Source organism: Bufo gargarizans, chromosome 7, assembly GCF_014858855.1.
Source record: "Bufo gargarizans isolate SCDJY-AF-19 chromosome 7, ASM1485885v1, whole genome shotgun sequence".
NCBI classification, from domain to species: domain Eukaryota; kingdom Metazoa; phylum Chordata; class Amphibia; order Anura; family Bufonidae; genus Bufo; species Bufo gargarizans.
The window spans coordinates 19,683,827-19,701,100 of NC_058086.1; the positions used below are offsets into that span (position 1 = coordinate 19,683,827).

The window sequence follows — 17,274 nt, forward strand, 5'->3', positions numbered from 1 at the left end:
GGCATAAAACCAGGATCTGGTCTGAGAACCACTCTGTCCTCTCTGATGGACATAAAAGGGGGGTTAATAGAGAGGGCCTGAATCTCCCCAACCCTTCTGGCTGATGTTAAAGCTACCAGCAAAACTAGCTTAAGGGAAAGTACTTTAACCGAGCAAGAGGCTAGAGGTTCAAATGAATGTCTGGTAAGGGCGTTAAGCACTAAGTTAAGGTCCCAGGGAGGAAATCTAGGGCCTGCTACTGGCGTAATCCTATCCACTGCTTTAAAAAACCTAACCACCCAAGGGTCCATGGCCAAACTTCTTCTCCCCAGAACCGATAAAGCTGACACCTGCACTTTTAGCGTACTTTTTGCTAACCCGAGGGACAATCCCCTCTGCAAAAAAATCCAACACCTGAACTACAGAAAAATCTAACGGCCAGGAAACCCCTTCTGCGCCTATAAAGGACAGGAACTTTCTCCATACTCGTGCATACATGACATTCGTCACCTCCTTCCTACTTTTCATCAAAGTGGAAATAACCTCCTCAGAGAATCCCTGACTAGCTAAAAATGACCTCTCAAATTCCATGCCGAAAGATGTAGAGACCCTACTTCCGGATGGAACACTGGACCCCGAGATAATAGGTCTGGAATTCCTGGCAGGATCCACGGATCTGAGACTGACATTGCTCTCAACAGGGAAAACCACGCCCTCTTCGGCCAGAAGGGGGCTATCAGGATTACCCTTGCCCCTTCGTACCTGATCTTCCTTATTACTAGTGGAATCAACTGAAGCGGGGGGAAAGGCATAGCCTAGCGGAAAATCCCATCTCTGGAGGAAGGCGTCCACCCCAGATGGGCACTCCTCTGGACTGAGGGAGAAAAAATTCTGAACCTTTCTGTTTTCTCTTGTGGCGAACATGTCTACTGAAGGCAAATCCCATAATCTTACTATCTGGGAGAAAATTTCTGGATTCAGAGACCACTCTCCCTGACGTAATCTGTGGCGACTCAGGAAGTCCGCTTGAGAATTCTCGACCCCTCTGATAGGAATGGCCGAGAGATGAAGCACTCTCCCTTCTATCTCCTCGAAAATCCATCTTGTCTCCTTCAGTAAGGAATCCAACCTGGTCCCTCCCTGACGATTGAGATACGAGACCACTGTCCGATTGTCGGACATCACTCTCACATGTCTGTTCTGGATCATAGGAAGAACTGCTCTCAAGGCCAGCAAAACCGCCCTCAGCTCTTTTCGATTTGACGAAAACCGTCTCTGACCCTGGGACCACTCTCCCTGAAAGATCTGATCTTCCACGTGAGCCCCCCAACCCCAGGGGCTGGCGTCCGTAGTAACAACCACCGGTTCCGGAAAGGACCAGGGAAGTCCCTGGTTCAGATTTTCACCTCCTTCCACCAATCTAGGGATGAAAGAGTCACTTCTGATAAGCTTATCACTGACTCCAGGGATGCCCCTGCCCGTCTTGTGGCAGTCAAGATCTCTCCCTGTAACTGGCGGGAATGTCGTTGAGCCCACTGGACTGCTGGCATGCAGGAAGTTAGAACTCCTAACAGGGACATAGCTTTCCTTATAGACAGGGTCTGTTCTAACTGAACCCTCTGAACTACTCCCTGAACCCCGGCTACCTTCTCCTCTGTGAGGAAAGTTCTTTCCAGCCTGGAATTTAAAACCAGACCCAGAAAAACCTGGCTCGTTGACGGCTCCAACCTGGACTTTTGGATATTCAACAGCCAGCCCAAAGACTGAAGAACCTCCATAACCCGATCCAGAGACCTGGCACACTCCTCCCGAGACTGGGCCACCACCAGAAAGTCGTCCAGGTAAGGTAAAAACGTGATGTTCTCCCTTCTGATGAAGGAAGCCATCTCCGCCACTACCTTGGTAAAGATCCGAGGTGCCATGGAGAGGCCAAAGGGAAGAGCCTGGAACTGATAGTGAAGAAGTCCCACCTCGGTTCTCACTGCCACCCGGAGGAATCTCTGGTGATCTGGATGAATCGGAATATGATGGTAAGCATATTTTAAATCCAGGACCGCCATATGGCAGCCTGGAGACAAAAGATATATCGCTGACCTGATGGTTTCCATCTTGAATTTTCTGGCCTTCAGGAATCTGTTCAGATATCTGAGATTTATTATAGTCCGGTACGACCCATCCGGTTTCTTCACTAAAAACAGGGTGGAATAAAAACCCTTCCCTAGCTCTGGGACAGGAATCAACACCTTCTTGCTTATCAGTTTTTTTATTTCTTGCAGCATGATGAGAGAAAACCTCGAAATCACAAATCTTTCTGCGGGGCAACTCAAGAACTCCAATCTTAAACCCTCCCGCAGAAGACTTATCAACCATTTCCCTGCCATCTTTTCCCAAGCAGGAAGAAAGAACTTTAATCTTCCTCCTACTGGGATCATGGCGTCATTGCTTTCCTTGTTTTCCCGCACGGGCTGTGGCTGATCCAAACCCTTACTTCCTGATCTAGGCCTTGCTCCCTGCTCTCTGTCCCCCGTCTGCTTCTTATTCTGGAACCTTGTCGGGTTCCGAAAGGGCCGTTTATATTGCCTGAACTGTGTAAAAGATTCCTGGGGAAACTTCTTCTTCCTATCTGCCGCTTTCTCGAGTAAGGAGTCAAGTTCCGACCCGAAAAGAAACTGGCCATCACAGGGAATGCTACATAGCCTCAGCTTGGATGGCAAATCTCCCCCTTTCCAATTCTTAAGCCTCAAAGCACGTCGCGCAGAATTGGAAAGGGATGCGGTTCTTGCTTCCAGCCTCACCGAGTCCACCGCGGCATCCGCAATAAAATCTGCGGCTTTCTGGAAGGTCGGTATAGAAGCTAATAACTGCTCCCTAGGGCATTTCTCCCTAATCTGCCCCTCTAGCCTCTCCAACCACAGTGACATAGACCTTGCGACAACAGTGGCAGCTATACTAGGCCTGAAAGCAGCCGCAGAAGACTCCCACGCATTCTTAAGGGAAAAATCTATTCTTTTATCTAAGGGATCCTTTAAGAATCCCATGTCCTCAAAGGGCAGTGAGGATTTTTTAGAAATCTTGGAAATGGCTACATCCAGTTTCGGGGCCTTGTCCCAAGATGTAGATGCTTCTTCCTCAAATGGATACTTCCGTTTAAAGGTCTTAGAAATGAACGGCTTTTTATCCGTTTTTTTTTCCATTCCTTTTCTATCACCGCTGAAATAGACCTATGGACAGGAAAACACCTACGCTTTCTTTCCCTAAGTCCCTCAAACACAACATCCTCTACCGATCTATCCTCTCTGGTATCCTCCAACTCCAAGGTAGATCGGATAACTTTTAACAATTTGTCCGTATCTTCCGCTGGAAATACGAACTTTCCTTCTCTTATATTATCCTCAGAAGAAAAGGAATCATTAGAGTCCTCATTCCCGGAGAGAGAATCGCTATCTTCCGATTCCACGTCGGACTCCTGCCTCACTGTTCTTCTTCTCTTCCTAGTTCTCAGGGAATTTTTAACTTCAGACATGATAGACTTAAGGTCTTTCAAAAGACTTGGAGTCTCCTCAGCCACCGTCTTCTCAATGCACTGCTGACAGAGCTTTTTAGCGTAAGAAGAAGACAACGGGCACTTGCAGATAGGGCATTCTTTGTTCTTTTTCTTTGCCGCCACCTTCTTAGGCACCGTCTAAGAAAAAAGGAACATACCCAAATCTGAGGAACAGTCTAGACCCTCTAAGGACCGAGAATAGGACTCACAATACCGGTGGCAGGATCTCAACATCCACACTTTCAGACCTCCTCTCTTCGTCCATAGTGAGGGCAAAAAACCTGCACTGATACAAACAATGCCCAAGTTACATACTGCCACCAAGTATTCCTCTCACCTGAGAGATACACAGCTCCTGCAGACCCACCACGCCAAGATAGTACTGGAACCCTCTGGTCCACTTTCTGGCCTCTGAACTTCAGATACCGGCGTCCAGAACACCCCAGCTCCTCATACCTGCCTGGAGCCGGTTTAAAATTGCCGGGATGTCGAACTTCCGGTCACCTGACCGGAAGCGCACGGCCGTGGAACGCATGGCACTTCCTGTTTCAGACGCCGCGTCTACATCCGGCGGCGTCCCGGCTAGTCTGCAGAACCACCGAGGCCTTCTGGCCTCCTTCCAGCCGCTGGTGCTGTCCTCCTCGCCTGAGGGACCGGCACCTTCTGCCCTGTGATCCGGGATCTAGACACCGGAACTTCGCCCCCGCGCCTGTGGGGAATAATCGGACAGGTACCATACGCCGCCCCAACCCTCCGGCTTCTACCGGGACTTCCAGGTCAGGACGACACTGCAGGCTCCCGTACCAGGACAGGAAACCTCACTGAGGTGGGAGAGCGGCTCCACCTTTTTATGCTGCAGGTTTCCTGTCCTGGGGCGGAGCCATCTCTCTAAGGTGCTGTCGTGGGGGAGGGGAAAAATACCGGTACATCGCTTGCTGTGATTGGCTGGTTGTTGTATACTGGGTTGGATTGGCGATTCTGAGGGAAGGCAGGGGGGGGAGCAGGAGCATCTGCACTTCAGCCAATTCTAATGTTGGCGGATCTCTAATGAAGTTTGGTGTGCATCTTATCTGTGGTGAAAAAACAGAGTCTATCTGGGGAGCAGATACATGTGGTGGTGAATACAGTACAACACCAGTATCTGTACCTGTACATACAGTACAGCACCAGTATCTGCATCGGTTCATACAGTATAGCGCCAGTACATACAGTACAGTATACAAATGGCTAACAGTCAAGACCTAATCATGGCTCTACCAGCAAGAAGAAAGAAATATGAAGCCAGTTTCAAACTTAAAGTTGTAAACTTTGCCATGGAACATAATAACTGCGCTGCTGCAAGACAATATGGAGTAACATAAAAGATGGTTTGCGACTGGAAAGCAAATTAAAAGCATTAAAGAGTATGCCAAGGGGTAAGTGTGCATTAAGGAGAGGCACCCCACATTGGCCAGAACTCGAAAAACATGTAGCAGACATGGTGAATGAGCATCGCCAAAACGGTTATGTAGTGACACAAAATAAAATACATTTGTTTGCACTTCAGTGGCCAAATCTAACCCAGATCACAGCAACAGATTTAAGGCCACTGCATCCTGGTGTACTAGTTTCTTGGAAAGGCATAGTATGGTACTGAGGCAAAAGACGAAAATTGCACAACAATTACCTGCAGATCTTGATGCCAAAGTAAATGTTGTTGGAGGGGTAGTCTTATACGGCGAGTATAGCCCAAACCCTATATTTCAACTGGAAAAGTTGGGGGTCGTCTTATACGCCGGAAAATAAGGTATTCTGTTCTTTTCATTGTAGGATACATTTATCAATAGTGTGCGCTGGGCCAACGTTATTTTTTTGCTCCTGCTAATTCAACTTAAAAAATCCAGCAGTTTTTTGGGAATTCATATGGAGTAAGATGGTTTTTGATCTTATTCACCATAAGGAAATTCTCAAAAACTCAACTGCTCTTCTTCTCCGTTCATAAGCCTGGTGTACAGACTATTACCTGTACATGCAAAGAGGTAGGAAGAGAACCATCTTGCTAACACCACCTCTTGGAAGTGGCTCCCTATGAGTCAAAATCCGACTTTCCATCAAGCCTTGAAACATGACAAGGGAATATTCCAAGGCTTGTTAGAAAGTCGGATTTTCACTCACAAGGAGCCGTTTCCTAGAGATGACGATAGCGAGATGGTTCTCTTTTTTTGGAGATGCCTGGAAATGTAGACCATTGATACATGCTATAGTCCCGACTATGAATTAATAACAGGTAAGGGGTGATGGTCCCCTACGATAAATATTGTCCACAACCACAAATGTAGTGTCAAAAAAAGTGCTTTTACCGATTCATGACCATCCACAACTATAACCCATAATCTCCAACATAAGATGCAGACTTATAATACCAGCGGCCTCCCTGTATCTTAAAACATCAGATTCATACCAGAGGACCTAATACCAATCTCCCCATCTGGAAGTATTGAGGATTTATCTTGACCTGGATGCAAGGGACCGTACCGATTGCCCTGATCATTTGACCACCCATCCTGGGACTGCTTATCTGTAGAGCATTTCTTTGTCTAGTTTATTTTATCATCAATTTGAACTATGATTATAACATGCCCGTCATGTTTATTGTGTTCCCCTGAGAAGATCTTCAATGGGGGGAAACGCACTGGGACACCCCATGGTCTAAATAGTCTGACATTCCCAGTGACTTATTTTTCTTGTTTGGTGTTCTATATTATCAATCTCAGTGAATTGAGATACCTTTGCATATTCTTTTCCCATAGAGCAGGCATCCACAAACTGCAGCCCTCCAGCTGTTGCAAAACTACGACTCCCAGCATGCCCGAACAGCCTACAGGTATCAGCCTACAGCAGGGCATTGTGGGAGTTGTAGTTTTACAACACCTGGAGGGCCGAAGTTTGAGGATGCCTGCCATAGAGCATTGCCAAGTTTCCTTACCCTGGAGTACTTACAGTAAATCTCCATACAGGACTGGTCTCTTTAAGGAGATTCAGCTTCCTGCCTATTACCTTTACACAAATAGACAAATGTGAAGACAAACTACAAATTGTCCCCTGTTGATACATCAGGGCCATAGTGTCCCAAGTGGGCCCATACCTTATAATTGTACGGTTTATTGGAAAACAGCTCTGGACTCATGTAGTAAGGTGTCCCAATAAGAGTGCTGGCCATATCATACTGGCTTTCCAGGACCCGTGCAATCCCCAGGTCTCCTACTTTGATGATGTTTGATTTGGTCAGGAATATATTCTGCGTTTTCAAGTCACGATGCATGATGTGTAAATCGTGCAAATACTGTAAAAAGATAAATAAAGTCAAAGGTAGACGATAAGGGCATTGCATTAAAAAGCTGTATCCACTGGAACCATGCACATTATACATTTGCTAAGATTTCAGAGTTGGGGTACATCTACATTGAGATTTTGATTGAGACACCTGTCGTGTGACCCAAAAAATCGGGGCTGCCATAGGAATGAAAAGGGGCCGCAGTGTGACTTGTACATTTGCTGAAACTGCAACACCGGAATCATAAAGCACTGCTGGATTTATTGTGACTCGTGTGTCACAGTCCTGAAAAGGATCCTGTGACATGCTTCCAGACGCATTCCAAATTTTGCATAGCTACAGTATGGCCAGGAATCGTCATTATGGCTAGGGGGCGAGCATCAGCCACAAGCAAGCCTGGGCAGATTTCAGAGGACAATGGGTTAAGGGCGGCCATTATGGAATGAGTAGACATAATCTATGCTGGTAAAGCCAAGGATAGGGGTTCACTCCGTCACTCAAAGGACTATGTGCCCTTGGAGTTGTCCCTGACAGTACAGGAGAAAGAATCAATAAAGTACTGTACAGAAAATACCCAAACCTTTTATCAATATACCTGCAATGCCATGGAAATCTGTACAAACCACTCCACTACTTGGCTTTCTGGAAGAAGTTTGCCCTTCTGCTCCTTAAGTTTATGGTACACGTCTCCACCTTCACAGAAGCCCATGACAATATACAGCAGGCCATCTTCACCCTCCCAGGATTCCTTATATGCCACAATGTTCGGGTGTTTTAGCTGAGAGAGTAGCTGGGCCTCTTGCTCTGCTGCTTTCCGTTCTTTGCGAGGAGCGTTGCGGAGACTCAGTTTCTTAATCACATACTAAATTGGAACAAAACAAATTATAGACGTGTAAAAAATCTAAAAACTGAAAGGGGTTTTATGCAATTATACAGAAAAGTACCTACAGTGCATTTAGAAAGTATTCACTTTTTTCACATTTTATGTTGCGGCCTTGTACTAAAATTAAAAAAATTAATTAAAATAAATGTTTTTACCTTATCAATCTGCGCTCAATAACCCATAGTGAGAATGTGAAAACAGAATTTTAGAATTTTTCGTTAATTTATGAAAAAAGCAAAAACTAAAATTTCACATGGACATAAGTATTCAATTTGCTATGACCCTTGAAATTTAGCCCTGGGGGCCTCCCATTTTTTCTTTGAGATGTTTCTACACCTTATTTGGAGTCCACCTGTGGTAACTTCAGTTGATTGGGCATTATTTGAAAAGACACAGCCCTGTTTAAATAAGGTCTCACAGCTGACAATGCATATCACAGCAAAAATCAAGCCATGAATAGGAACTGCCTGTAGAGCTCAGAGACCGGATTTTGTGAATGCACAGATCTGCAGAAAATATTCAGTTGCACTGAAAGTTCCCAAGAGCACAGTGGCCTCCATACATCTTATGTGGAAGAAGTATGGAAGAACCAGGACTCTTCCTAGAAGTGGCTGCCCCATCAAACTACGTGATCTGGGAAGAAGAGACTTGGTAACAGAGGTGATCAAGAACCCAATGAGCTCCAAAGATCCTGTGTGCAGAAGGGAGAGTCTTTTAGAAGCTCAACAATCACTGCAGCACTCCACCAATCTAGATTTTATAGAGACGCGAGAAAGAAGCCTCTCCTCAGTAAAACATATGAGAAATAAGATCAATACCATCCCTACAGTGAAGTAGAGGGCAGCATCATCCTATGGGGGTGTTCTACAGCGACTAGGACAGGGAGACTGGTCAGGGTTGAGTGAAAGCTGAATAGAGAAAAACACAGATATTCTTAAAGGGGTTGTCCACTTTTTACTATTGTGACATAGTGAGGGGAATGGTCTGTTAAAACAGGTATTTTCCTCCCAGCGTGTGCTGCTGGGCTAATTTGCAGCCAGGTGAGGTCAAATACCGGACTGGATTTAAATTAGCAGTCCGGGTTTATTTGCAGCACCTGGCTGTCCTTAAATAGGCAGCTGGGCTCAGCAGCAGGATCTCTGTGTTGAGATCTGAGGCTTGGTGCCAGGCTGGAGGGCTGAGACCCATGTGCCGAGGAAACAGGCCCTATAAAGCCTGCCGTGGACTGCTGGAGGCAGAACTGACACCAAGGTGACTTGTCTTATATGAACTTTACAATTTGTGTGAAGTAAACACCAAGACTGCAAAGTAACGCATTGTTTTGTGCATTTGCCTCAAGTGTGACTAAACACCGAAGTTTTGCGTTAAGAAGTTGTCTTTTGCCTCTGTACTGCGTCCGCTTACCCTATCTACCAGAGCGAAACCCTGCACTATTTATGACCTATCCTATGGATAGGTCATCAATATCAGATCAGCGGGGATCCAATGAGAAAGCAGTGCTACCGTCTCTGCTCTGTTTACTTGCGCCGCAGCAATTGGTAGTGGTGAGTAGGTGTAATTACAAGTATGGTGTCCCCATTCACTTCTATGGGACAGCTCCTATCTGTTCAATTGAATAGGAAGGAGCTGTCCCATAGAAGTGAATGGTTCCGCATACAGGACACACAAAAAACAGAACAGACACGGAAAAAATATATATGTTCGTGAGCATGAGCCATTAGCGCGATCCTCCGTTCTGGACACTGCTCGTCTTTCAGGAACACATGACATTATAATGCTAATAATATATTAGAATGCCGTGTGCCTCTGCATGACCTTATTGCTACAGAAATCATACAGACATCTTTATGTCACTATGATTCTGTAGTAATAAGGTCATGCAGAGGCACACAGCACTATAAAGCAGTATAATGCCATGCGCTCCTGCAAGACGAGCAGTGTACAGACCGGCGGATCACACTCACACAAGGAGCGCGATTCCCGCACTGCACACTCTCATGTGAGTGGAACAGAGGAAAACAAAAATCCATAACCCGTGAAGTGATAGGAACGACACAGGGAAGGAGAGGACGAGCGCCAAACTTCTAATCTGTGATGTATATATAAGTGATGTAAAATAATAGATGGATAGATAGATATCCCGATAGATAAACATGCAAGACAGACGGATATAGTATTGTTATTGTTGATTCTTATTGGTATTAGTGCCAAATTACCTTCACTGTAATCAAAATAAAATTACAACTGGACTAGACCCAAACTCTGGACATTTCCCACCAAAGGAAGAATCTCAAACGGTGGTCAAAGAAGAAATTATATATATATATATATATATATATATATTGTAAGAAGGAACAAGGAGCCGTCTTTGACGGAAGATACGTGTCACCGAGGTTCCTGGCCTCGGTGAGGTAAGAACCGGGTTTTTTCCTGAAGTGTCAGGTCTGTAGTGCAATCTGACACTTCAACTGTTAGAATGGCTGTAAAGCCAATCCGGGCCGGTTCTTATTGGGAGCAGCCAAAGAGCAGGGTGGGTGGCTGTTCCCCACGGTTCCAGGCCGGGTTTTGGCTGGAATATAAAAAACCCAGCCAGCATGTTCAGGTGTGGATTATCCTCCATGACAGAGGAGCTGAGGAGTCTGTGGTTTGGAGACACTGAGGCATCTGTTTGTGTGAGCCATAGGCTGGGGAAACAGGCCACTAAAGACTGCTGCGGACTCTGGGTGAAAATCATCTGCTGACCAGGTGACGTCTTTTTGCACTGTGAACTTTGTGTGGTGTGAACAGGCACCAAAACAGAACACTTTCTTTTGGCTTGTTTTCTTGCTATGTGTGAATAAACACTGAACTTTGATTTAAACCTTGTTTTTGCCTCTGTTCTGCGTCCGCTTACCCTGCCTACCAAAGCGAATCCCCACATTATATATATATATATATATATATATAAAAAAAAGATAAATGCATAAAAACAGGTAATATAAGCCAACGGCTTTTCCACTCACTTCACAAGGGGGGTCACCTCCAGGATAAACTCAAGACACCTGGGGCGATTCCCCCCTGATCCGAGGTCGTTCGTAGAATGGTGGAGATCCAGGTAAGTGGACCAAATCTGCAGTGAAGATGGAAGCAGCAGCCGGATCTTTTTACTTCATGAAATCTCTCTTTATTGCAAATAAGACAAGCTCAACGCGTTTTGGGGGTCCATATAATATCCCCCTTCCTCAGGAGCAGATGTGGAAGGTAAGTGGTGGTCTACAGATATATATATATATACACATAATGAACAAATCAGAGTTGGGATAACCTAGTTTTCTTTTTTCCGTTCTTGATTCACCCTCATGTGAAACAGCCCTAAGTCCTGAGTAAAGGGTGTGAATACTTACCGTACTTTTTTGCCCGAAATACTAATGAAGTGCTTCCATTTTGGTAAGTTATTTTTTTCTTTATTTTATTTGCGCCGATGAATGACATGGGGGGCTGATCTGAGGAATTGGGGGTCTGATCTGAGGTCTGATTAATATTGGGGGTCTGATCTGAGGTCTGATTAATATTGGGGGTCTGATTGCTGGTCTGACCCGAGGCGTAATGGAGAATATTTTTTTCTTATTATCCTCCTCTAAAACCTAGGTGTGTCTTATAGTGTGAAAAATTGGGTATTTCAATGCAAAATTTTAGTTATTCCTTTTCAATAAATTAGCAAAGATTTCTAACATTCTGTCTTCACTCATTATGGGGAACTGCTTGCATAATGATGGTGGAAAATGTTAACTTTTTTGATTTTAGCACAAGGTCGCAAGATAACAAAATGTGAAATAAGTGAAAGGGTCTGAAGACTTTCTGAACCCACTCTATGTATTTTCAAACGCTCCCCAAGATGATGCTACCGTAGCTCAGAAGGTTTTATATTTTATTTTCGTCATCTGGCCCAGATATGTGCTGCTGTCTGGGTTTGCTGTGGGTTTTCGCGACTGATCTCCCCTCACAGACATTGCTGGTGTGCACAGCTGACTTAACGTCCATCTATTACTGTTATTATCACTCCCTGACTGGTTAGTTGTTCCCCTACTCAGTGAAGGCTTCAGTCTCTGCTGCCCAGCATGTGAAACACAATCTCTCTTTAGACAGAGATGGAGGGGGAGAACAGTAAGCAGTGGAGAAAAGTGGTATGTGATGTGTGAGGTCCTGTACTTCAAGGAGGGGTAGATGGTGCTTGGTGTATCATACAAGCAGGGAATAAACTATAGGAGCATGGTCATGTGACTGCATGTCAGGCCAACTTACATACACAGCTCAGCTACAGACAATACATTAGTGACAGATCTCACAGCAAGTAAGTCATCTATACATAGTTTTTAAAGATTGAAAAACCCTTTCAGGCTAATTTCACACAAGCGAGTTTTCCGTCAGGGTGCGATGCGTGTAGTGAACACATACCATTCATTTCAATGGGTCTGTGCCCATGAGCGTTGTTTTTCACGCATCATCTCTGCGTTTAGGAAAAAAAATAAAAAATCATAGCATCTTCTATATTGTGCATTTTGCACACAGCCCTGGCTCCATAGAAGTGAATGGGACTTGCGTGAAAAACTGAAGGCATCTGGACGCAACGTAGATTGTTATTCTTCAGTTTTTCTTCATGCAATTGAACTGAAACACTAAATGCAATTGCAGACAAAAATGATTAAAACTTGGATGCAAAACCATCCTTTTTTCCCTGAACAGACCCAAAATCATTCCGTATCGCTTGTGAGAAGTAAACCTTAGGATTTTGCATGTGAGGTATAAATCACAGGTGGAAAAACTGGATGAAAAGGATCATCACTACAGCTCTAAAAGGAGTAGGTAGCACAACCTTCCCAGACCACACGTGGTGAATCTCCAGCAGGACGGCAGCCTGGCTTCTATCACAGCTGTATTGTCTAAAAGCTGAATGACAACCCTCGCCGGATCGGATTGTCACAAGCGTCACCACCATCTGTCACAGAAACAGAAGTACCTAATACAGTGATCCCTCAAGACACAATGGCCTCAGGATACAATATTTTCAGCATACAATGGTCTTTTCTGACCCATCGTAAGTTGAAACCAGACTCAACATACAATGTCTCAGACTCAGCCCAAAGGTAAAATAGATGTATTATATGTAGCAGATATTCCTTACTTTATTTATCAGTTATCTCCCTATTTTTCTTAAATCTTCATTTTCTCTTATCTTGGATGACATTATGGGGCTTTGGAACCAAATACTCAACTTACAATGGCTTCAACACACAATGGTCGTCCTGGAACCAATTAATATTGTAACTTGAGGGACCACTGTAATCAAGTGCACACATTTTGAACAACTTGACACTCAATGGGGAAGATTTATCAAAAATGATACAAAGGAAAGCTGGTTCACATCACCGTCCATTCCTCTGATCTGTCAGAAGAATAGAAACAAAAAAAAAAAAAAAAAAAAACTTTAAAAAAACCGGATCCTGTATTTTAAGCATCCATTCTGCTCAGTTACGCACATTTGGCATCCGTTTTAGCTACTTCCGTCTGAGATCTGTTATTTTACACAGAATTTCCCGTCTAAAATAATGGATCTCAGGTGGTGTGAACTAAGCCTTAGGGTTCAAGCACATGAACGTATTTTCTTTCCGTGCCCGTTCCTTTCTTTTTTTTCTTGCGGACCGTATATGGAACCATTCATTTCAACTTCAAACAGAAGTTACTCCGTGTGCATTCCGTTTCCGTACGTCTGTATTTCCTTCCCGCAAAAAAATAGAACATGTCCTATTATTGTCCGCAATATGGACAAGGATAGCTCTGTTCTATTAGGGGTTAGCTGTTCCATTCCGCAAAATATGGAATGAGCAGACGTCATCCGTATTTTTTTGCGGTTTCTAATCAACTGTCTTCCTCAGCACTACTTTTGATAAATCCCCCCCCCCCCCCAATGTTTTTCCACTATAGTTTATTTTAGAAGATGGGGCTTTTTTATGTCATACAGTGGAATGACACGCTCACGCCGTGTGGTCGTACCCTTTCTGAATTTGCTATATGACATTTGACAATCCTCGGCATCTGGCGACACCTCATAATTCACTATTAATAAGACAGAGCCATCTGCTAGTAAATACTTAGGAGCAACTTCAGAATTCTGCCAGAATACATTTAAAGGGATTTTCCGGTAATAATTACTTTTTATCTAATGCTTGCCGCCTGCCTCCTGAATCTAAGAAATTCATGCTTACCTGCTTCCCGCCGCTCAGCCTCCTCTGTGTCCATGTTCCGGTCCCCCGTAGGGTTTACATCCGGACCACTATGGACATGGTCACATTCTCCACTGCAGCCGATAAATGGCTTCAGGGGTGATGTGGCAACAAGCAGCCACACTTGTAAACACTCCAGGGACCGGACATGGACACAGCGGGGGCAGTACAGAGGGCTGGAGCGACGGGGAGCAGTTTATGGATTTTTTGTATCAGGAGGCAGGCTGAGTGAATTTGATAAAAATTACCTATTACTGAAAACCCCTTTAAGGCTATGGCTACTTTCACACTGGCGTATTTGCTGGATCCATCATGGATCAGCAAAAACGCTTCTGTTAGGCCGAATGCACGCGGCCGTGAACGGTCTGTGGTATGCCGGCCTGGATTCCTGCTGATAGCAGGAGCGCACAGCGTCATTGGTTGCTATGACGTCGCGCGCGTCATGCCGCCGCTGCACTACAGTAATACACTTGTATAGATCATAGGAGTGTATTACTGTAATGCAGCGGCGGCATGAAGCGCACAACATCATAGCAACCAATGACCCCATGCGTTCCTGCTGTCAACAGGAATCCCGGCCGGGTTACCACGGACCGCTCTTGGCCGTGGAACACAGCCGTGTGCATGAGGCCTTACTGATAGATGCAGACGGTTGCATCTGTTATGAACAGATCCGATTGTATTATCTTTAACATAACCAAGACGGATCCGTCATGAACCCCAGATCCGTTTTCTATTGTGTCAGAGAAAATGGATCCGTCCCCATTGACTTACATCGCGGACAGAAAAATGCTGCTTGCTGCGTTATTCTGTCTGCGATGGGGACGCAACCAAACGGAACAGAATACATTCTGGTTCTCTCCGTTTCGTTCAGTTCAGTTTTGTCCCCATAGAACCTCAATAGCGGAAAGGGAAAGCGCAGATGGGAAATGTAGCCTAAGGGCTCATGAACAAGACCGTTGGTGTCCAGTGCCCGTATTGCGGAAAGCATTTGCAGATCCGCAATACATGGGCACCATTCCGTTGTCATTCTGCATCACTGATGCGGACCCATTAATTTCAATGGGTCCGCAAATCCGGAGATGCGGAACGGAACTCTACGGAAGCACGGAACGGAACACTTCAGAGTGCATTCTGGGGTTCTGTTCAGTGCCTCCGCACCGCAAAAAGATAGAGTTTGCTCTATCTTTTTGCGGAACAGACGGATCGCGGACCCATTCAAGTAAATAGGTCTGCAATCCCAATGCGCCTGCCCCACGGAAGGTGCCTGTGCATTGCGGACGGCAATTTGCGATCCACAGCATAGGCACGGGACACTAACGCTTGTGTGAAAGAGGCCTAAGAATGGTTGTGTAGCGGGGCAGCCACTGAACTGAACGGATTTTTTGTGACAATCTAGGAGTCACGCTGCAACCCCATCCACTTGATTAGTTGCATTGCTACACAGCGATCATTGGCGTTGTGGCCAAAATCACTGTGTGGCCCCTGACTAAATCTCCGAGAAGCTCTCTCTGGGATGTTCACACTCGTGTCACAGAAATCATAATAGATACCTGATGGTAATAACCAAAAATTCAACTAAAGTAAATGGCTAAGAACAGAAATATTTATCAACTTTTTTACATCAACCAACAGAGCGGGTTAGAGAGTAACACAAATGTGAACAGCGCCTGACCTGCACCTACACATTCAACGGGAGACATGCTTATACACAATGCGTCCTCTCCATGGAGCCGCAAGCACAGCCCCTGCTCAGAGATCAAACTTTAATAAACAGTATACTATGACACTGCAGAGGTCTCCAACCTGTGGATCTCCAGCTGATGAGAACTACATTTCCCAGCATGCCCTTTACTGTGGTCCTTCTCATCAGCAATGTAGCAGTGAGACACTGTTGTAGTATATATATATATATATACACTGTGGGTATACAAATAGTGTGGATTCTATATAGAACAGTAGAATAGGATTGCACAGTGATGCAGGCTGCACAGCTGTGTAACATTACATGGCACATACATGGCACAGCAGGACCCGCTACCCCCGTATTACCTGCTTCCCCTCTGCTCGGTGTGAGGCCAGGCTGACCTCCCCATAGCTCCCCTTGCCCACAACTCGAACTATCCTATAAGCGTCCAGACCCGGCTGCAACTTGTCCTCATCCATCTCGTTTACTATTTACGGCATCCCCGTAGAACCGTGGAGCCCCACTCTTCACCACAACTTCCGGCAGCGTCACGGTAACCAAGCAACCGGAAAACGGAGACCGGAAACCAACAGCTAGAACAGCATGAACTTTACCACTGTAGGACTAGAGAACACAGTGACCTCTACAGGACACGCTCGGTAATGCAAGAGGAGCGTGTCAATGGTATGGATCAGGGGCGGACATACTGCCTGTGTGGGGTACAAGGTACAAGTGTACCAGGAAGAGTCTCTAAGTGACAAACAGTAAAAATGAGTAATTGTAGTATAAAATCATATATAAAAACCCATAATAGGATACATGGAATGTATTTAAATCTACTCAACTTGGTGTATAGCAACAAATCTCAGTGTATCACCTTTATGAGCATAAAATAAGCACTGGTAAAGGACTTTACCGGGGAGGGAAGTATAGGATAAGCACATAACACCTGTGCTTGTACCTCCCCCGCCAAGATCGCCTTTTTTTTTTTTTTACATAGAAGCCACATCCACCATTACAAGGTGACGCCTTGTAATGGTGGATGTGACTTCTATGTAAAAAAAAAGCTCGACGCGTTTCGGGACAGTACCCCATTATCAAGAGAATAAGGTTATAATATAAAGTTACGCTTTTGATAAAGTGGTACTGTTCCAAAACGCGCCAAGCATTTTATGTATTAAAGACCTCTACTTTGGAACTTGGATCCCTGGTGTCATCCTTTGGGGGACTTAGAAGTAACATCCACCATTACAAGGCGATCTCGGCAGGGGAGGAACAAGCACAGGTGTTATGTGCTTATCCTATACTTCCCTCCCCGGTAAAGTCCTTTACCAGTGCTTATTTTATGCTCATACTGTCGTTGGATATTAGACCGGTGTTGATTCAGTCGTCCCCTCACTGTCTGGGTTGTACGGCCAATATATTGAAGGCCACAGGGGCATTCCAGCATGTGTATTACATTTTTTGTATTACAGTCCATGTAGTATTTTAGATGAATGGATTCACCTGTGTTTTGAATGGTGATGGTATCGACATTATTGGAAATGCTGAGGCAGCACATGCAACGTTTGGAGCCACAACGAAAGGAGCCCTTTAGTAAGGGGTTAG

General features: G+C 45.1%; 1 protein-coding gene across 1 annotated transcript in view; it reads right to left on the bottom strand.

Annotated features, from left to right (window-relative positions):
* The window catches only part of NEK4 (NIMA related kinase 4), a 63,704-nt gene extending 47,492 nt beyond the window's left edge, over positions 1-16,212 (bottom strand). Inside the window, 3 exon segments of the mRNA XM_044301989.1 lie at positions 6,648-6,845; positions 7,432-7,698; positions 16,032-16,212. Coding sequence (XP_044157924.1) covers positions 6,648-6,845; positions 7,432-7,698; positions 16,032-16,145 — 579 coding nt within the window. The 5' untranslated portion in view covers positions 16,146-16,212.
* Positions 16,213-17,274: the final 1,062 nt, after the last annotated feature.